The sequence below is a fragment of the Schistocerca nitens genome, chromosome 7, assembly GCF_023898315.1.
Source record: "Schistocerca nitens isolate TAMUIC-IGC-003100 chromosome 7, iqSchNite1.1, whole genome shotgun sequence".
Taxonomy (NCBI): Eukaryota; Metazoa; Arthropoda; class Insecta; order Orthoptera; family Acrididae; genus Schistocerca; species Schistocerca nitens.
This window is the reverse complement of record NC_064620.1, coordinates 119,475,401-119,498,617: the sequence shown is the minus strand read 5'-3', so window position 1 is coordinate 119,498,617 and position 23,217 is coordinate 119,475,401. Positions and strand designations below refer to the sequence as shown.

The window sequence follows — 23,217 nt, the reverse complement described above, 5'->3', positions numbered from 1 at the left end:
TTGCCTTTCGTGGGCAAGTGCTCTACCATCTGAGCTACCGAAGCACGACTCACGCCCCGTACTCACAGCTTTACTTCTGCCAGTACCTCGTCTCCTACATTCCAAACTTTACAGAAGCTCTCCTGCGAACCTTGCAGAACCTTGCTTTTCACATCAGCACACACTCAGCTGCAGAGTGAAAATCTCATTCTGGAAACAACCCCCAGGCCGGGGCTAAGCCATGTCTCCGCCGCAATATCCTTTCTTTCAGGAGTGCTAGTTCTGCAAGGTTCGCAGGAGAGCTTCTGTAAAGTTTGGAAGGTAGGAGACGAGGTACTGGCAGAAGTAAAGCTGTGAGTACCGGGCGTGAGTCGTGCTTCGGTAGCTCAGATGGTAGAGCACTTGCCCGCGAAAGGCAAAGGTCCCGAGTTCGAGTCTCGGTCGGGCACACAGTTTTAATCTGCCAGGAAGTTTCATATCAGCGCACACTCCGCTGCAGAGTGAAAATCTCATTCTGTAACTGTTAAGGTCTATTCGTTTAACAAGTCCTCAGAAAGTTTTTCTTTGTGTTGCAGTATTTCTAACTGTCCTGGCATATAAGGTTTACTACCGTTATATACTGTGTGGAGTACAGTTAGGCTGTTGCGTATGTCACTTGGACTGTATTTTTTAAGGTACATATGATTAGCTATTTATGGTTTGATTTGTGTTTCATTTGAATCCTACCACGCACACACTTCCATATCAGAAACAAACACAACTGGTTGCTCTGTATTTATTCTTGCGGCCATGTTTCAGTTAATCGTAAAGGGATGCAGAATTATCTTGCTCTACCAAGAAGCATCGCAAATATCAGTTAATATGATGCAAAGTATATGGAGTAACTGTAAAGAGAGAAAAAGTATTTTGCATATAGAGAAATTAGGTATTGTCTGTCAGTAGAGCGTTCTACGTTGAGATAAGAGTGTTTCTGTGCGGCAGTAACGTACACCACACGGTGACGCAGCAAGCAGAGCAGACCCGCCACGTACCGTGTTGATAGGAAGTGTTGTCGCTGCCCCACGGTGGAGAACCTCTGGGCCGCTGATCATCCTGAAACAGGGGTTGTTAAAAGTTATTTTTTTATACAGCGTATTTCTATTCCAATGAAAGCAGGCGCTGACATATGTCAATATTACCGATATATCAGCGAAATAAGTCATGCTTGCAAAATACTGTCACTAATTATTTACAGAAGAATGGAAAAACTGATAGGAGCAGAGATGGTAGATGATGAGTTTCGGTTCAGAAGAAAAGTAGGAACTAACACTACGACTTATTTTTGAAGAAAGTCTGGAGGATGTCAAACCTACGATTATAGCATTTGCAGACTCACAGAAGGCTTGACAATGTTGACTGATATGAAGTCTTTGAAACTGTGAAGGTAGCAGGGTTAAAACAGGAAAATAAGGGGACGGAAACATTATTTACAGTTGTACAGAAACCAGCATGGCAGGGAAGTGGTAGTGGAGAAGGGAGTGAGATACGGTTGTAATAGAGTTTTAGTTGCCACGTCATCTAAATGGGGTGAAATTGCATTAGGTGTTCCACAGGTTTCAATCATGGGTCCCCTTCTGTTCTTGATATATGTGAACGACCTCCCTTCCTATCTGAAACAGGAAGCTGTACTGAAACTATTTGCTAATGATACAAGCATAGTTATTAATCCAGTAAAAGAAACTCCAATTGAAAATGATACAAATAAGGTCTTTGGAAAAGTCATTAATTGGTTTTCTGCAAATGGGGTTGCTCTAAACTTTGAAAAAACACAGTACATCCATTTTTCTGCTGCAAAAAGTACAGTTCCTTCAGTAAATACAACACAACAACAGAAGTCAGTAGACAGAGTAGAGCATACTAAGTTTTTGGGTGTACATATAGATGAGAATCTAAATTGGAAAATTCATATTTTGGATCTTCTAAAGCAACTTTTGCAATCAGAATAATTGCCAATTTTCAGGATATAGAAATTAGTAAGCTAACATACTTTGCATATTTTCAGCCTATAATGTCATACAAAACACTATCTTGGGGTAACTCAACATTTAGACAAAAAGTATTCACTGCACAAAAGAAAGTGGTTAGAATAATGTGTGGGTTTCATAGTCACATATCTTGTAGGCATCTTTTTAAAAGATTGGGAATTCCTACAACAGCCTCACAGTACATTTACTCACTAATGAAATTTGTTCTCAACAACATGGACCAGTTTAAAAACAACAGTGACATTCATGATTATAATACCAGAAAAAAGAAAGACTTACACTATCCCTTACTCAACCTATCTTTGGCACAGAAAGAGGTAAAATATGCTGCTATAAAATTTTTCGACGAATTACCAGACGAAATAAAATGTCTGACAGACAACAGTAACAGCTTCAAAAATAAATTGAAATCATATCTCCTTGACAACTCCTTCTACACCATAGATGAATTCTTGAATACGAATAAATAAATAAATAAATGTAGTATATGCATTGTGTGCCATTTAAGGGAATGGGGTAAATAATAGAAACATTAATTTTTAACTCGGTATTTTAATATATATATATATATATATATATATATATATATTAAATAATCTTGTTTCATATGTGCATTTCTTGTGCACTTGACACGTTCCACATCATAACGGCCACCGTACCGTGCGATTGATCAATGGAACACGCAACTAACTAACTAACTAGTAAAGGACCGGATACAGGATAGGTTGGTAGGACACATTCTGAGACCTCAAGGAAACCTCAGTTTTGCACTGAAGGGAAGTGTGGGAGGTAAAAATTGCACAGGCAGACCTAGGAACGAATAAAGTGAGCAGGTTCCAGTGAATGTAGGTTGGAGTAAATGAAAAGGGTCGCACAGGAGAGAGTACCATGCAGAGCTACACTACTGGCCATTAAAATTGTTACATCACGAAGATGACGTGCTACAGACGCGAAATTTAATCGACAGGAAGAAGATGTTGTGCTATGCAAATGATTAGCTTTTCAGAGCATTCACGTGCTGACATGAGTAAAGTTTCCAGCAGATTTCTCATACACAAGCAGCAGTTGACCAGCATTGCCTGGTGAAACGTTGTTGTGACGCCTCATGTGAAGAGGAGAAATGCGTACCATCACATTTCCGACTTTGATAAAGGTCGGATTGTAGCCTATCGCGATTGCGGTTTATCATATCGCGACATTGCTGCTTGCGTTGGTCGAGATCCAATGACTGTTAGCAGAATATTGAATCGGTGGATTCAGGAGGGTAATACGGAACGCCGTGCTGGATCCCAACGGCCTCGTATCACTAGGAGTCGAGATGACAGGCATCTTATTCGCATAGCTGTAACGGATCGTGCAGCCACGTCTCGATCCCTGAGTCAACACATGGGGACGTTTGGAAGACAACAACCATCTGCACGAACAGTTCGACGACGTTTGCAGCAGCATGGACTATCAGCTCGGAGACCATGGGTGCGGTTACCCTCGACGCTGTATCACAGACAGGAGCGCCTGCGATGGTGTACTCAACGACGAACCTGGGTGCACGAATGGCTAAACGTAATTTTTCGGGTGAATCCAGGTTCTATTTACAGCATCATGATGGGCGCATCCGTGTTTGTCGACATCGCGGTGAACGCACATTGGAAGCGTGTATTCGTCATTGCCATGACCCGGCGTGATGGTATGGGGTGCCATTGGTTACACGTCTCGGTCACCTCTTGTCCGCATTGACGTCACTTTTAACATTGGACGTTACATTTCAGATGTGTTACGACCCGTGGCTCTACCTTACATTCGATCTACATTTCAGCAGGATAACGCACGACCGCATGTTGCAGGTCCTGTACGGGCCTTTCTGGATACAGAAAATGTTCGACTGCTGCCCTGGCCAGCACATTCTCCAGATCTCTCACCTACTGAAAACGTCTGGTCAATGGTGGCCGAGAAACTGGCTCGTCACAATACGCCAGTCACTACTCTTGATGAACTGTGGTATCGTGTTGAAGCCGCATGGGCAGCTGTGCCTGTACACGCCATCCAATCTCTGTTTGACTCAATGCCCAGGCGTATCAAGGCCGTTATTACGGCCAGTGGTGGTTGTTCTGGGTACTGATTTCTCAGGATCTATGCACCCAAATTGCTTGAAAATGTAATCACATGTCAGTTCTAGTGTAATATATTTGTCCAATGAATACCCGTTTATCATCTGCATTTTTCTTGGTGTAGCAATTTTAATGGCCAGTAGTGTAGTTACATATGTTGGAGTATACACGCTGTGTGGTGAGATACGTTTGCTACACATCGCTGTGGGACGGACCCGTGACGCGGCCCAGATTCGTGGCGCCATAAAATGCAAAAGTGCGCCGCGGCGCCGCGCTGCGGTCGATACGCGGACGAAGAGCTGGTGGCGCGTGGAGCGGTCGCAGGCGGTCCCAGCCGCCAGAAGCATTTCTTTGAAACGGATCAGAGGTGCGCAGTGGCAGAGACGTACCGCTTCCAGTAACTGCGGAGGAAACATTAGGCAGGTCCAGCGTTCGTTTTGATTGTGTGTGTCAAATTTTAGCTCCAATTACGCTATCTGATGAAAGGTGTCCGGACGGCCCTGTGTAACGCGAAGCTAACCATCAGTACTAAAGCCACTGTAACAGGAGGCGGGGAGTGTTGTGTTGTCGGCAGAGAAGCAGGTAGTCATTGGATGTCACCTAAGTAACAAATCAATCGGGGACATCTTAAGCCTTCTAAATCTGGACCTGTCGCGTGTCGGTAACGTGAGTCTGAGGTGCAGACACGGAGTATGAGCAACTGCTAAACAGAGATCAGGCATTCCCCGTGTACTGACGCACAGGAATCGTCCAACTATGCGGGAGGCAGCTGTACCAGCAGGAACGACGCCTGTGGTCGAACAGTTCCTCAAAGCCCTCACTTGTATGTAGTCAGTGCTAACCCAGGCATGAGGTGCTGCAAGGAGCTGCGTGAATGGGCAGTGGATGATTGGAAACTACTGGTTTAGAGTAATGAATTATGCCATGGCTTGTGGCAATCAGATGGAAATGTTTGGGTTTTCGAAAGCCGCGATAAAGTCACCCGCAATCATTTCTAGTACCGACACTGGAATGCGGCTGGGGTAGTGTTACCGTATGTGAGTAATTTTCGTGGTCTGGTTGTGGTCCCCTTACTGCGCTCAAAGAAACGCTAAATGCGGAAGGATATGAAGGCACGTTTCACAGCACTGCGTTCCGCGGACAGTAGGGGGACAGATCGGAGACAGTGACTGATTTTCTCGTCATGACAACGCACCCTGTCATAAAGCGGCATCTTTTATGCAATGGTTTCTGGAGAATGTCTTCCCGAAATGGACTGGCCTGCCCATTGACCCGAACTGAACCCAATGGAACACCTGTGAGATGATGTAAAACTTCTACTTCACACCAGACACCGACGTGGAACTGATCACCACCTTCTCTGGTTCCGGCTGTTGAGGCAGAGTGGGCTGCCCCATTCCTCCACAGGCAATCAGACACCTCAATGGAAGTATCCCTCGCAGGTGTCGTGAAGGGGAACCGTGGGACCATCCCAAATTAAAATCCCCTAAATATTCGACTGGGTTAGGGTCAGATGACGTGGGGCGCAAAGTTAGAGTCGTGTGTTCACTGGAGTTTTCATCAAAGCACCGGCGCGCAACCAAAGAGCGGTGGCGTGTGGAATTGCATCTTTTAAACAAATAAGCTGCACGATGGAACTCTACAGGGTCTGACACACACGAGAGATGCATTGCTGCCCATCATTCCCTGCAATCGGTCGCTATATCCCAACCCGCTACACACGAACGATCAATATTACAAGCGTTCTGTGTCGTGAAGATCTGCTATGGAAAATGAATTGTTATGTTTAGCAGCAGTGGCAGTTGCTCTCCGTATCTCCACTAATACTTGCGGAATAAGTAAGTAAACGAAAATAAAAAAACTGGAATTGCAATTTATTAAACTTGTTTTCCTTGGGAGCTGTCGATTACATTCCAGAATACATTCCATTTTTCATTGACGCGAGGTGTGTATCTTTCCAGCATGATAACACATTTGATTTTTCATTTATTAATCTTCAATACCATTTCACTATAATTTAACTAGGTATTTAAACAATGCTTTGCAGTCTCGTTGTGTATATGAAAATGTCACTGTGGTATCAATGTTCGATACCACACTTGTTAGGGGTTGCAGATATCGACCGCGGTCCGTAATAGATATCGCTGGACCCGCGACTTCACTGCCAAACCTGCAATATATGTTTCTATTTAGCATTGGCCGCTTATAACAACTGACGACGAGAATCATAACAGTCACCAGTAGTTGCACTGCTAATTTCCGTAACTGTCAATTTAAATTTTTTGAGCGAAAGTTTGAGTATATGAAATGACAAGGGACTTGAGCAGAGCTGTAGAATAACATTTAAGATAAAAGTATACTTAATATTACGTTATTCTGTTTAGAAGTTAAAAGCTTTTAGTATTGTTTCTATTTGTTTAATAAATAACTTAAAATCCCGAGACGCAGTCCACTACATGCTGACCAGTACTGTTAATTTGTCATGAATTTCTCTATCTACAGCACAAGTGTCATAGTGCTAATCACCGCAAAATCTGAGGGCGTCCATGTTTTTATGCATGTTGTCCATTTTTCCGCAGTCGTTTTTACACAAGTTACACAGGTTAAATACCGTCTTTTGCGACTGTAATAAAGTCTAACTAAGACCAATCGCGTTTTTCTCTATATTAAAGCATCTTCAGTGGTCATCTTTTTTTTCTTATGTGATTCCTTTACACACATGTGGTAGATACTAGCACACAGCACTTTCACCAACAAAAATGTGAATATATTTAGTGTTAGTAAAGTGCTGTGTGTGGAAGAATGATATAAGAACCAAAAAAACTGACCACTGAAGATGCTGCAGAATAAAGCGAACCGCGTTTGGTCTTAGACTTTATTACACTCTGAAAAGGCGGTATTTAACCGATATAACATGTTCTTGCATTTGTATTCCCTGGTATGTAAATGGCAACTCCGGCTTCATCTCCGCCTCTCAGAGAGATTAGTGCTCCCTAAATAGCAACATATTCTAACGTGAAGCTGTTACTGAATGTAAGCAAAACGAAACGAAAGAAAGCTATATATGAAATTTGTTGTAATCGAAAAGCACGAAAAGAGGAGAATCATAATAATGTCAAACTGTTGTGCTTCACAATGCACCAAAGGCTCCCACAGAATGAGCATATAAAATATGACTGGTAGAGTTGTACATGTGATTTTTCTGCTATGTACGCTAACCGTATATTTGTTACTACGGCTCATTTCAGTCACAGGTTAAGTTTATGAGGATATTCACCATATGGCAGAAAAAAGTTGTTCCTACAGAATCGTGTGCGATGCATTTCAGTCAGCTCCGAATGACGAGGCTCCCAGTACCATACGGACTGCTAATTGCAGAAAGGGAACAAGTCGACCTTTACCAATTTTACAGGAGAGCCGAAAACTGCTTCATGCAAAAACTCAGAATCAAAATTATTGTAGACTCTTTTCTAAAAATATGTGTTTGTGCGGTGCTTTGAATTACGTAAATTGTACCCAGCTTTGTGTTACTGGTGGGTTAACTTTTTACCTTCCTTTTTGCAGCTAAACATATTCCCCTTTTGCAGTAAAGCGGCGATGAGACGTATTTCCGCCAAACACACTTCATGTCGTATTTGTAGTAGAACTAGTCACTGGCTCGCTTTCAGCATTTAACGAACAACTCGATGCGTTCCATAAATTCTTGTACCATTCTTCCTGCAAAATAGTCGCATGTTCAGGAACGACCACGGATCTGGATAACGAATACATATACTTCTCTCCAAAAGTAGGTCAGAAAGCCTCATTAGGATTCAAAGGCGACACTTCATCCCCGTGCTCACAGAACCACTCCTGGACTATACGATCTGTGTGAACAGGGGCCTTGTTGTTTTGGAACACAGCATAACTCCTGGGAAACAAACTTTTCACCACGGGATGGATTTGATGACCCAAACTGGTCAGATAATGTGGGCAGTAATGCGACTTTGCAAAGTAAACGTGGGGCCCGTGCATTACCACCGCCTGCCCAAATAGTCAGCGAAATCCCACCATGTTTCACTCTTTGGACGTAAACTTGGCCAAAAGTTGGAAATAATATACAACAAGACTCATCGGACCAAATGAATTTCTTCAGTTGCTCCATAGTGCAGGTTTTATGGCTTCGGCACCAGGTTTCCCTCTTACAGGCATCTGCATCATTGGTGAGTGGTTTTGGAATTTCACCTCGTCCTCCAATTCCCAGCTTATGGAGCTCCCTCAGTATCGTTTTGGTGCTGACAGAGTTCGCGAGTGCGACATTCAGTTGAGCACTGATTTTTGCAACTCTCGTCCTCTTATTTTTCATCACAATTATCTTCAACGACCATCCGTCACGATCACTCAACACAAACTTTCGTTCGCGTTGTGACTTAGAGGATAAAGTTTTTCCGCTTTCTCTGTATGCGGTGTAAATCTGGTGCCTCTTGAAACCACAAACGCCGGCCGCGGTGGTCTAGTGGCTCTAGGCGCGTAGTCCAGAACCGCGGGACTGCTACGGTCGCAGGTTCGAATCCTGCCTCGGGCATGGATGTGTGTGATGTCCTTAGGTTAGTTAGGTTTAAGTAGTTCTAAGTTCTAGGGGACTGATGACCACAGAAGTTAAGTCCCATAGTGCTCAGAGCCATTTGAACATTTTTTTGAAACCACAAACACTTCGGCTACCTTGGTTGCGGATGTACCCACCACACGACCACCAACAATTTTCCCAAGTTAGAACGCACTTAGCTTTCACAACTATGCAGAACGCTGCTCTTATCGCGACTGACACATCCAACGTATTGGGGACATTTCACAGGTGTCGCTAGAGGAAAAAAAATATTCTGTCAGAGTTTCCACACTTTTGTCCTAACCCTGTTCTCTGCTGGTAGAGATATCCACTCATACTAACTCTCAATCAAGTGAATCGATTCGACTGGTCTTTCTATTAGCGTGCCATGTTCGCCATCCGGCTCAAGTTTGATTGCTTTCAGAAAGCGTCATGAGATGTAGATGTAGATACGTCAATGACCCACCTGAACCTTAACCTTAGGCAGTAAACTGCATCAATCATACGATCACTTTCCATTTTGTGAACATCTACACATAAGGTTACCCTCCATTCAGAGGCTGTTGAACGCAGAGACCGTTATTTTGATTTGTAAATAATAGATTTCAGCGATCAGTCGTCCTTTGGAACTTTTATTGGCAGATCTAGATTTCAGCTAGAATATATTCAATGAACTGTGGACAATGCCCGACCAACAGGCATTACATGCATTGGCCAAAAATGATAGTGCATTGAGAATGGCTAGTTTGTAGCTGAAATCTAGATCTGCCAATAAAAATTCCAAAAGACGACTGATAGCTGAAATCTATTATTTACAAATCTACACATAATGTTTGTACGTGTTAGATGTTTGTACAACCTGTCACCCTTTTTTGACGGAGTTATGAGAATTTTAATCATCAAAAACCCAATAACAGTGCGAAGTACTTCGAACCCTTAGACACATCCATATGAATACTAGCTTATAAATCAAAGTTCAAGACACTGTAGCGACAAAATCATTATTTTATACAGTTCATCCACTAAAATGTCAAATACTCTGGATGCAGATAGTTTTTTCGGTCACTGCACAGCACGATAGCAAGTTTTTCGGCGTATTTCCTGCGCCGTGACATTTTTACCGTTGACAGTTCTCAAACCAATGATGAACAAAAGCCGCTCACAGCGGAAGTTGTGGGAGGCCACATCGTACACGGAAATAGCCGGCGGTTTGACCTTTAGCACGCATTAGCGTCGTGAGGGTCCTTGTTAGGCGGGGGACGTTGGGGAGCAATCAATTCTGCGCGCGCCACGTCTAGCCGCGCAAACAACTTTCAATTGATTTTCTGTCTCGCTAAACTTTATCATCCCACATTTCGAACAAAAATGCCGTGAATCTTGTGTGTAAATCGAACTATACGTAGTGCTGCAGCAGTATTAGGCTGGTGACACAAACGATAACCATCATTGTATTCATACAAATGTATAAAGATTAGCCGCTATTCGAATATAAGTGATGACGAGAAAAAGAAATAATTGTCACTCAAGATCAAGTTCAGGTGTTCGTTAACATTGGCCAACACCACTGAGGATTTGAAAATTGGATCCAGATACCAAAATCTGTCAGAAACACGTAAAAAAATTAAAAAATATTTGTCTTCGGAGCTCCGTGCAGTTACAAGCACCAACAATTCGAAGTGCTAAGGCGTTCTTAAGCGTAGTCAAGTCGGCCTACAGACCTGGAGGTACGGAGATACCCGTATTCTCGATCGGAATTCCACATGTTCAGTTATCTACGTTGAATTTCATTCCTTCTTTGAGCACAAAAAATGAGAACTCACGAAATTTTTTGTTCACCAGAGACATTTGACCTTAAGGGCTCTGAAAAATATTACGACAGCTGAATGGCGCTTGCTCAAGAAGGTTGTGTACAGAGTCAAATGTCGCTTTCTGGCACTGTTCAGATTGAACTTATATTTGACGTTCCATTCCTTAATACCTCTGAGTCAATAATTAACATTAATAAACCTTGTCCTGTTCATGGTAAAAAGTTGTTTACATGTCTTCGAAAATCCGAACAGAAATACACCTACTGCTTTTCTAGAGGATTAAAATCTTAAACCGTCTTGTGCAGTACATGTGACAAATGAAGTGAAATTAGCGACTGGCTACAAACATAAAAGTGGCTCCTTATAAGAAAACAATTTTATTTATCCTTAAATAGATTCATAATCACAGTTCTTAAGTACTCTGCGAAATTTCCCCAGTAAACTGTGTATCGTGACTAAGGTTGAAGATGAGGGCTTACATATACATAGCAGCTGTAATCGCAGTGTGCTAAACGACGACACTACAGCACGGGCCGTGAGTGTTCATCACAGTTTCATCACGTTTTTACACACATCAAAAACAGTTTTGCATCGCCTCGGTTCCCAGAACTCCTGAAGATAGATGTTGACTGTGGATATTGTATCGTAGACATAGTCCCTTTGACTGTTCGGAGATGTCACTAACCCCCCCCCCCCCCCCAAAGATGTAAACAACCTTGCATGAGCAGCGCCTATTAGACGGAAGGGGTCCGACAGCCGATCAGTTCCAGTCGTTCCACCAGGAAGATGGTGAACTGCTCGTTTCGTCTGTAGTTCAATCATGCCTAGACGGTCAGTGCCGCGGTTCGATCGCGTCCGCATTGTAACTTTGTGCCAGGAAGGGCTCCCTGCAAGGGAAGTGTCCAGGCGTCTCAGAGTGAACCAAAGCGATGTTGTTCATACATGGAGGAGATACAGAGAGATAGGAACTGTCGATGACATGCCTATCTCAGGCCGCCCAAGGGCTACACCTGCAGTGGATGACCGCTACTTACGGATTATGGCTCCGAAGAACCCTGACAGCAACGCCACAATGTCGAATAATGGATTTCGTGAAGCCGCAGGACGTCGTGTTACGACTCAAACTATGCGCAATAGGCTGCATGATGCGCAACTTCACTCCCGACGTCCATGGCGAGGTCCATCTTTGCAACCACGACACCATGCAGCGTGGTACAGATGGGCCCAACAACATGGACCGCTCAGAACTGGCATCACGTTCTCTTCACCGATGAGTGTCGCATAATGTCTTCAACTAGACAATTGTCGGAGACATGTTTAGAGGCCACCTGGTCAAGCTGAACGCCTTAGACGCACTGTCTAGCGAATACACTGCCCAGCTACTGATTCTCTGCTGTTTTGGGGTGGCATTATGTGGGTCCAACGTACGCCGCGCGTGGTCATGGAAGGCGCCATAACGGCCGTACGATACGTGAATGCCACCCCCCGACAGTGCAACCATATCAGCAGCATATTGGATAGGCATTCGTCTTGATTGATGACAATTCGAGCCCCCATCGTGCACATCTTGTGAATGACTTCCTTCAGGATAACGACATCGCTCGAATAGAGTGGCCAGCATGTTCTCCAGACATGAACCCTACCGAACATGTCCGACATAGATCGAAAAGGGCTGTTTATGGACGACGTGACCCACCAAACACTCTGAGGGATCTACGCCGAGTCGCCGTTGAGGAGTGGGACAATCTGGACCAACAGTGCCTTGATGAACTTGTGGATAGTATGCTACAACGAATAAAGGCATTCCTCAATGCAAGAGGACGTGCTACTGGGTATTAGAGGTACCGGTGTGTACAGCAATCTAGACCACCTCCTCTGAGGGTCACGCTGTATGGTAGTACAACATGCAATGTGTGGTTTTCATGAGCAATAAAAAGGGCGGAGATGAGTTGATCTCTATTCCAGTTTTCTGTACAGATTCCAGAACTCTTGGAACCGAGGTGATGCAAAACTTTATTTGATGTGTGTATATAAAGTGACGATGCCAACCATGGCTAAAAATTTTATTTGCTTCTTTTATCAAATTTAAGGAGAAAGCGCTTCATTTGTTACATAATGTGAATCAACGGTACTGATTACACTGTTGTGACTTACCAAAAATGGCTCTGAGCACTATGGGACTTAACATCTATGGTCATCAGTCCCCTAGAACTTAGAACTACTTAAACCTAACTAACCTAAGGACATCACACAACACCCATTCATCATGAGGCAGAGAAAATCCCTGACCCCGCCGGGAATCGAACCCGGGAACCCGGGCGCGGGAAGCGAGAACGCTACCGCACGACCACGACCTGCGGACTGTGACTTATCATAATTCTCTTACTGATGAATATGTACATTCTGTTTAGATTAATCTGATGATGATCATAACATCTAAAGCAGTTACTGAATTGAATAAAACAAACTTGCAGTCAAAGACAGTTTCCACGTATTCTCCAGAGATTAATACTGTAATGTTCACAAGTAACATACTTGTCTACAGTGATTTTTTTGATCTTGTATCGTTTAGTGCCCTGACTGCTACAAGGCTGTAGCATCGCATGCAATACCTGAACTTCGTTTGCAACTTTCATTCTGTGAACTAATTTTTCTTCCTGATATTGAAAGTAATATATATAATATAATAATACAGGGTGATTCAAAAAGAATACCACAACTTTAGGAATTTAAAACTCTGCAACGACAAAAGGCAGAGCTAAGCACTATCTGTCGGCGAATTAAGGGAGCTATAAAGTTTCATTTAGTTGTACATTTGTTCGCTTGAGGCGCTGTTGACTAGGCGTCAGCGTCAATTGATGCTAAGATGGCGACCGCTCAACAGAAAGCTTTTTGTGTTATTGAGTACGGCAGAAGTGAATCGACGACAGTTGTTCAGCGTGCATTTCGAACGAAGTATGGTGTTAAACCTCCTGATAGGTGGTGTATTAAACGTTGGTATAAACAGTTTACAGAGAATGGGTGTTTGTGCAAAGGGAAAAGTTCTGGACGGCCGAGAACGAGTGATGAAAATGTAGCACGCATCCAGCAAGCATTTGTTCGCAGCCCAGGAAAATCGACTCGCAGGGCTAGCAGAGAGCTGCAAATTCCACAATCAACTGTATGGAGAGTCCTACGAAAAAGGTTAGTTATGAAACCCTATCGTCTGAAATTGGTTCAAGCACTGTCTGCAGCTGATAAGATTAAAAGAATCGATTTCTGTGATTTTATCCTTGCTCAAATGGAAACAGATGAATCTTTCGTTTCAAAGATTGTGTTTAGTGATGAAGCAACTTTCCACACTAACGGGAAAGTCAACCGTCACAATGTCTGTATATGGGGCACTGAGATTCAGGGGGAAACAACTCAGTATGAACGTGACTCGCCTAAGGTAAACGTTTTCTGTGCCATTTCAGCCAATAAAGTTTTTGGTCCCTTTTTCTTCGAAGGTGCTACTGTAACTGGACTACAGTATCTGGAGATGTTAGAGAATTGGCTGTTCCCTCAGCTCGAACAAGAAGCACAACAATTCATATTTCAGGAGGATGGAGCGCCACCACATTGGCACTTATCTGTCCGTAACTACCTGAACGTCAACTACCCAAAGCGATGGATCGACCGCCAGGCAGCCCGTGACAGAGTTCTTCATCACTGGCCTCCAGGAAGCCCTGATCTTACCCCCTGCGATTTTTTCTTATGGGGGTATGTTAAGGATATGGTGTTTCGACCACCTCTCCCAGCCACCATTGATGATTTGAAACGAGAAATAACAGCAGCTATCCAAACTGTTACGCCTGATATGCTACAGAGAGTGTGGAACGAGTTGGAGTATCGGGTTGATATTGCTCGAGTGTCTGGAGGGGGCCATATTGAACATCTCTGAACTTGTTTTTGAGTGAAAAAAACCTTTTTAAATACTCTTTGTAATGATGTATAACAGAAGGTTATATTATGTTTCTTTCATTAAATACACATTTTTAAAGTTGTGGTATTCTTTTTGAATCACCCTGTATATAACCGCTACGGTCGCAGGTTCGAATCCTGCCTCGGGCATGGATGTGTGTGATGTCTTTAGGTTGGTTAGGTTTAAGTAGTTCTAAGTTCTAGGGGACTGATGACCTCAGATGTTAAGTCCCATAGTGCTCAGAGCCATTCGAACCAATCAAGCACTCTACAGTGACGGTATCAACAGACTGGTGTCTCGTTGGGAAAAGTGTGTTCGTCGACAGAGTATGTTGAGGAAAAAATGTATAGGTGAAGAACATAGATGTGTAATGTTACTAACGTTTATTTTACATAAAAAGCTTTAAGAGTTTTCACTCGTAAAATTCGGAGTCAATGCTTTTCAACAAGCCCTCGTAATTATCTCTGAATTTGTGTTCCTGGAAGCACTCTGTAACAGTTCTGGACGTGTGGGGTGTCGCATCCTGCTGGAATTGCTCACGTCTGTCGGAATACACAATGGACATGAATGAATGCAGGTGATCAGACAGGACGCTTACGTACGTCTCACCTGTCAGAGTCGTAACTAGACATGTCAGGGGTCCCATATCCCTCTCACTGCACACGCCCCTCACCATTACAGAACCTCCACCAGCTTGAACTGTCCCCTGCTGACACACAGGGTCCACTGATTCATCAGGTTGTCTCCATACCGGCCGGCCGGTGTGGCAGAGCGGTTCTAGGCGCTTCAGTCTGGAACCGCGCTGCTGCTACGGTCGCAGGTTCGAATCCTGCCTCGGGCATGGATGTATGTGATGTCCTTAGGTTAATTAGGTTTACGTACTCCTAACTTCTAGGGGACTGATGACCTCAAATGTTAAGTCCCATAGTGCTCAGAGCCGTTTGTACCACTTTTTGTCTCCATACCCGCAGACGTCCATCCACTCGACACAATTTAAAACGAGACTCGTCCGACCAGGCAAGATGTTTCCAGTAACCAACAGTCCAATGTCGGTGTTGACGAACACAGGCGAGCCCTAAAGCTTTGTGTCGTGCAGTCATCAAGGGTACACGAGTGGGCTATCGGCTCCGAAAGCCCACATCGATTATGTTTCGTTGAATGCTTCGCACGCCGACACTTATTGGTGGCCCAGCATTGAAATCTGCAGCAATTTGCGGAAGGGTTCCACTTCTGTCACTTGAACTATTCTCTGCAGTCGTCGTTGATACGTTCTTTCAGGATTTTTTTTCCCGGCCGCAGCGATGTCGCACATTTGATGTTTTACAGGATTCCTGATATTTAGGGTACACTCGCACGGGAAAATCCCCACTTCATCGCTACCTCGGAGATGGTGTGTCCCATGGCTTGTGCGCCGACTATGTCACCACGTTTAAACTCACTTAAATCTCGATAAGTTGCCAGTGTAGCAGCAGTAACCGAGCTAACAATTGCGGCAGACACTTATTGTCTTATATAGGCGTTTCGACCGCAGCGCCGTATTCTGCCTGTTCACATATCTCTGTGTTTGAATACGCATGCCTATACCTGTTTCTTTGGCGGTTCAGCGTGTTACTGCAGTTATACCTTATTCTTTCAGAAACTCAATTCTTTTTAACGAAACAAATTGTTGATGTGACAGGAAAAATATCTCCATCATTGGTAGAAGAGTAAGACACTCATCCTACTTTCGGGTTCCTAACGTTCTGTAGTTTTTTGCTGTTTCACTAGACTGAGTAGTCCAGTGAGTTTTGTCCACGCAGTCCACTCTTGTCAGAGTTCATAAAATGTTTTTGACCATAAAAAGATCAGAAAAGCAAGAAGTGACTTACTTATGTAGAACAAAATGCATCGGTTCTTAATTGCAAAACCAGGCACTCTTAATATTTGTCGATTACACCACCATCTAATGCGAATGGGAAACAATGGCTTGAGTAAACTGTACGTATTTAGAATCCGAATGTACAGTAAAAATGGTGGATTCCCGTTTGAAAATACATAGTTGACCCCAGCTACGCAGATGGGGCTGTTAGGAGTTGGCCAGTTGTAGCACAGACCCTTTACTATTATTGACTTTACACCCAGATAATTTTTTTTGTACGATGCATCGTTTTCGAGATACTTATCTGTCTCAAGTTAAAACAAACACCTTGTATACAGAGTGTCTGGGCCAGAGTTATATAAAAAAAAATTCTTACAACGAAAGAACTCGACATTTTATGTTTCTGTGTAGACACGCAGTCGATGAGAGCCACTCTCCAATATGTGATCCTCACCATTTTATGTACAGCGCTGAGTTGTATGGCGCATGCGCGCAGATACTTAAAAGTATATTGACTGTGCATAAGGCAGACGCCCTCCTGACGGTCATCACGTGGACCCCACAACGAAAGGTGCACTGGGCGCTATTCTTAGCAGAGTTAAAATCTGTAACATGTGTTCTGTGGGGTAAAAGAAGAGATTGGAATTTGGATCCTCCCACACATAAATCTATTTGTCAGCGGGACAGACTCTTCGAGGAACATCCTAGAACACATGTGAGTCAAGAGACAGTGCAACGTGAGCGCGAAGCATTGGCTAGAAGCCCACCTATCCATTAGAGAAGCTAGTTGGAACTAGCCATCCGCTGTTCGACGGCCAGGCCTACGAGAAAGACAGGCCGCCGCGCGTACGTCATCAAGGTAGGCCTGCGCTCACCCGCTCGCTCGACAGACAAACTACGTTTCTACACCTGTTAACTGTGTACGTACAAACTAGAATTTCATCTTCTACTGGAATCCGCTATAATGGAGTCTTACGGGTATTAGTACTACAATGATCGGAAGAACACAGCATGTCATTCTCAATGGAGAGAAGCCTTCCGAAGTAAGAGTGATTTCAGGTGTGCCGCAGGGGAGTGTCGTAGGACCGTTGCGATTCAAAATATACATAAATAACCTTGTGGATGACATCGGAAGTTCACTGAGGCTTTTTGCGGATGATGCTGTGGTATATCGAGAGATTGTAACAATGGAAAATTGTACTGAAAAGCAGGAGGATCTGCAGCGAATTGACGCATGGTGCAGGGAATGGCAATTAAATCTCAATGTAGACAAGTGTAATGTGCTGCGAATACACAGGAAGAAAGATCCCCTATCATTTAGCTACAATATAGCAGGTCAGCAACTGGAAGTAGTTAATTCCATAAATTATCTGGGAGTACGCATTAAGAGTGATTTAAAATGGAATGATCATATAAAGTTGATCGTCGCTAAAGCAGCTGCCAGACTGAGATTCATTGGAAGAATCCTAACTAAATGCAATCCGAAAAAAAAGGAAGTAGGTTACAGTACACTTGATCGCCCACTGCTTGAATACTGCTCACCAGTGTGGGATCCATACCAGATAGGGTTGATAGAAGAGATAGAGAAGATCCTACGGAGAGCAGCGTGCTTCGTTACAGGATCATTTAGTAATTGCGAAAGCGTTACGGAGATGATAAATAAACTCCAGTGGAAGACTCTGCAGGAGAGACGCTCAGTAGTTCGGTACGGGCTTTTGTTGAAGTTTCGAGAACGTACCTTCACCGAGGAGTCAAGCAGTATATTGCTCCCTCCTACGTATATCTCGCGAAGAGACCATGAGGATAAAGTCAGAGAGTTTAGAGCCCACACAGAGGCATACCGACAATCCTTCTTTCCACGAACAATACGAGACAGGAATAGAAGGGAGAACCGATAGAGGTACTCAAGGTACCCTCCGCCACACACCGCCAGGTGGCTTGCGGAGTATGGATGTAGATGTAGACGTTCATAGCTCTACTTATAATTTGTTATGGTTGTACTGGCGTACAATAAAATTAAAACCTGCCAGAATGATTATCAGTTGCATAAGGCACCACTTCTTGTATGAAATGAGTACTGTCAAGCAGAAGAGACTAACTGCTATAAGCAAGCCGTTATACCATTTATATCGAGTATTGATCTTAAATTAAATTTTGTTGTAGTACCGTTATTCAGTAAGACTCCATAATAGCAGATTGCAGTAGAAGATGCAATTCTATTTATTACGCACACGCCCAACTACGAGTTAACAGGTTTAGAAACGCATTTGTCTGCTGAGCTGAGCGAGCGAGTTCAGGCCTACATTCGTGACGTAAGCGCAGCGCCCTATCTCGTGGGCCTCGTTCGACGGTGGATGACGTTGTGCAGAAACGTCTCCGGTTGCGTGCTTACAATCTTCAACTTTTGCATCACGTTATGCCTGAGGATCAGTGCAGACGATGTGAATTTGCTGTTGAAATGTTGCATCGTACAGACGAAAACAACGACTACGTCCCTGCAGTGATGTTCAATGATGAATTCGCCCTCCACGTTTGTGGCAGAGTAATAAGCGGAGGTTAGACTCCAGGAGAAGCGACTGAGTACGAAAGGACACACCAAAAGTTAATGTGTGGGTGGGATTGCATAAATATGGCGGAATGGTCCACATTTTACGGCGTCTATAGTGGCGAGCCACACGTATCCAATGAAACTTCCTGGCAGATTAAAACTGTGTGTCAGACCGAGACTCGAACTCGGGACCTTTGCCTTTCGCGGGCAAGTGCTCTACCATCTGAGCTACCCAAGCACGACTCACGCCCGGTCTCACAGCTTTACAGGGTTATTACAAATGATTGAAGCGATTTCACAGCTCTACAATAACTTTATTATTTGAGATATATTCACAATGCTTTGCACACACATAAAAAATTCAAAAAGTTTTTTTAGGCATTCACAAATGTTCGATATGTGCCCCTTTAGTGATTCGGCAGACATAAAGCCGATAATAATGTTCCTCCCACACTCGGCGCAGCATGTCCCCATCAATGAGTTCGAAAGCATCGTTGATGCGAGCTCGCAGTTCTGGCACGTTTCTTGGTAGGAGGTTTAAACACTGAATCTTTCACATAACCCCACAGAAAGAAATCGCATGGGGTTAAGTCGGGAGAGCGTGGAGGCCATGACATGAATTGCTGATCGTGACCTCCACCACGACCGATCCATCGGTTTTCCAATCTCCTGTTTAAGAAATGCCGAACATCATGATGGAAGTGCGGTGGAGCACCATCCTGTTGAAAGATGAAGTCGGCGCTGTCGGTCTCCAGTTGTGGCATGAGCCAATTTTCCAGCATGTCCAGATACACGTGTCCTGTAACGTTGAAAGGGTACAGTACCGCTCGACATTGAAAATAGGTACGAAATACTTCATTATTTTTGTCAGAACAACACTTTTTTTTGTAAAGTAACTCAATTTCAATTAATACAGCGAAGCCGGATACCAGTGTGGGAAAGAATGACAATTTATTTATTTAATTGATCGCATGTGCACTCCCACAAAGTAAATCCCTACATCCAGTCTGGTGAGATCTGTGAAATGAATGAATGTATGGTCGTCTGCTAACCACAGATAGTGAATGTGAATATATGATCATCTTTGAGTCGATCCTTTGGCCACCTTTGGTGGGACCAAAGACATGAAAGTTACCAGAGCTTTGAGCGCCTGAAATGTGGTTGACCAATACGGTGGCAAGGTGCTTCCCCCACCTCGACAGAGGTGCGAGATGACCTACAGAACGGCCATATTTCAGCACTCTGCCGCTGGATCCTGTGCTGTTAAGACCTGTTTTAGTTGTGCTCCGTAATGACGAAAGAGTGGAGACATGGTATGCATGTGGAATATTTAAGAGTAGTTTGAACTAATAATTTCTCTATCTCAGGAACTTTTGTGGGGAGAATTAAATGTCAGGCAGGTAATATTAAGGGGATTGTAGTAATCTTCGGAAGTGGCCAACGGTCACAATGAAACCACGTGTAGCTATAAGTTGAGATACTTCCGTGTGCTTAAGTTAAGCTGAATTACTAGCGTGTGTACAATAAGTTGAAATATTTAAGAAATAGCGTGTGTATCATAAGTTGAAATATTTAAGAAATCACGTGTGCAGGACTTGAAATTAGAGACGAGTACTTCCACGTGGTGAGTACTGTGTGAGTCTCAATCTGTGTATGAGACAAAGGATAAAGAGAAGTACTCGTCCATGGTATCAGTTGAGGACTCGCGTGTGTGCTTAATATTACTTTGTGTAATAGGATTCCGTGTGACGCTAGATTTAAACTCTGAGAGAGAATCAAGGTGAGTCGGCCGTCTATCCAGCAACGCCACTTGGCTTGCATTGCACAGGAAGACGTGCATATATCTCCAGAGTTCATAGTAGGAAAGTAGAATTACAAAGTGGGGCAGTGTCGTGTGAAACTGGGATAAATATTGATTGAAGTGGGAAAGCTGAAAGTGATAGTGTTGTGACTATTTAGTGTTTGTATTCCATGTCGTAGTGTGGTGTATGTCATGTAATTTGGGTATGTGTGGTTTGCATGGGAGAGTAGCGAGGTAGTTTCAAAAGATTAATGGATTATGCTTGTTCCTTCTGTACCGCTCGGTCTGGAGGAAAGTTTCGTGATGATGATTGTGAGAGTCGAACTGTGAGAAATAATAAAAGATCCACCATCCTATCCAGAAAGTGCACTGTAGCGTTAAATAAATTACGAGACCATAATATAGAGATTCACTAATGTAAAGCCATGCCCACTGGGCGGAATTTCTCATGTGTTATTGTTGTAGGTTATAGAATTTGTGTGTTTAGGTTAGAGAATTTATCGGAATAAATAAGATAGTGAAAAGAAAAAGATTGGTGGACTTTTCCTTCGAATTGTATGTTGTCATAATGTCCCGAATTTATAATGTGTGCGCCATTCGTATTCAGTGCGGTGGCCACGTGTTGACAAAAGCCGTTAAATAAAAAAAAGAAAGAAAATGTGGTATTGCCAGTGCGTAGTGTACAGTCAGAGTTCTGTAAATTACTGATAGTCAGATGCGTGTTTCCGTTGCGTATTATTCATACAGGAGGATAATTTGTAACTAAATAGTAAGATACGAGAGTTCATGTTACTTGATAAATTAAGAATGAATCCACTCGCTTGGCAGACCACTCATCTTGCAGGCCTGACTGCTTGATGCCACAGTATGAGCAAGGCATGTTGTGGGTGCCTCTCAACGTTTTTTCGCAGAAGAAAAAGGGGCCGCAAACTTTAAACCGTGAGATTGCACAAAGCACGTTAACTTTTGGTGAATTGCGAATTTGCTGCACGAATGTGTGAGGATTCTCTACCGCCCAGATTCGCACATTGTGTCTGTTCACTTCACCATTAAGAAAAAATGTTGCTTCATCACTGAAAACAAGTTTCGCACTGAACGCATCCTCTTCAATGAGCTGTTGCAACCGCGCCGAAAATTCAAAGCGTATGACTTTGTCATCGGGTGTCAGGGCTTGTAGCAATTGTAAACGGTAAGGCTTCTGCTTTAGCCTTTTCCGTAAGATTTTCCAAACCGTCGGCTGTGGTACGTTTAGCTCCCTGTTTGCTTTATTCGTCGACTTCCGCGGGCTACGCGTGAAACTTGCCCGCACGCGTTCAACCGTTTCTTCGCTCACTGCAGGCCGACCCGTTGATTTCCCCTTACAGAGGCATCCACAAGCTTTAAACTGCGCATACCATCGCCGAATGGAGTTAGCAGTTGGTGGATCTTTGTTGAACTTCGTCCTAAAGTGTCGTTGCACTGTTATGACTGACTGATGTGAGTGCATTTCAAGCACGACATACCCTTTCTCGGCTCCTGTCGCCATTTTGTCTCACTGCGCTCTCGAGCGGTCTGGCGGCAGAAACCTGAAGTGCGGCTTCAGCCGAACAAAACTTTATGAGTTTTTCTGCGTATCTGTAGTGTGTCGTGACCATATGTCAATGAATGGAGCTACAGTGAATTTATCAAATCGCTTCAATCATTTGTAATAGCCCTGTACTTCTGCCAGTACCTCGTCTCCTACCTTCCAAACTTTACAGAAGCTCTCCTGCGAACCTTCCAGAACTAGCACAACTGAAAGAAAGGATATTACGGAGATATGGCTTAGCCACAGCCTGGGGGATGTTTCCAGAATGAGATTTTCACTCTGCAGTAGAGTGTGCGCTGATATGAAACTTTCTGGCAGGAAGTTTCATATCAGCGCACACTCCGCTGCAGAGTGAAAATCTCATTCTGGGAACACGTATGCAATTCCACAGATGCAAAATAACTGATGATGCTCGGAGTAGAGAGGTTATAACATGTAGACTGGCGATGGCAAGGAAAGCGTTTCTGAAGAAGAGAAATTTGTTAAAACTGAATATAGATTTAAGTGTCAGGAAGCCTTTTCTCTAAGTATTTGTACGGAGTGTAGCCATGTATGGAAGTGAAATATAGACGATAAACAGTTTAAACAAGAAAAGAATAGAAGCTTTCGAAATGTGGTGTTAGAGAAGAATGCTGAAGATTAGATGGGTAAATTGCGTAACTAATGAGGAGGTACTAAATAGAATTGGCGAGAAAAGAATTTTGTGGCACAACCTGACTAGAAGAAGGGATCGGTTGGTAAGACGCATTTTGAGGCATTAAGGTATCACCAATTTAGTACTGGAGGGAAGCGTTGAGGGTAAAAATCGTAGAGGGAGACGAAGAGATGAATACAGTAAGCAGATTCAGAAAGATGTAGATTGCAGTAGTTCCTCAGAGAGCCAGCCGGAGTGGCCGAGCGGTTCTAGACGCTACAGTCTGGAACCACGCGACCGCTACGGTCGCAGGTTCGAATCCTGCCTTGGGCATGGATGTGTGTGATGTCCTTAGGTTAGTTAGG

General features: G+C 43.6%; 1 protein-coding gene across 1 annotated transcript in view; it reads right to left on the bottom strand.

The window, feature by feature from the left end:
* LOC126195498 (uncharacterized) overlaps positions 1–23,217 on the bottom strand; it is a 385,955-nt gene that overhangs the window by 362,007 nt on the left and 731 nt on the right. Inside the window, exon 2 of the mRNA XM_049934125.1 lies at positions 1,011–1,071. Within this exon, the coding sequence (XP_049790082.1) occupies positions 1,011–1,071 (61 nt within the window). The remainder of the gene's footprint in view (positions 1–1,010; positions 1,072–23,217) is intronic.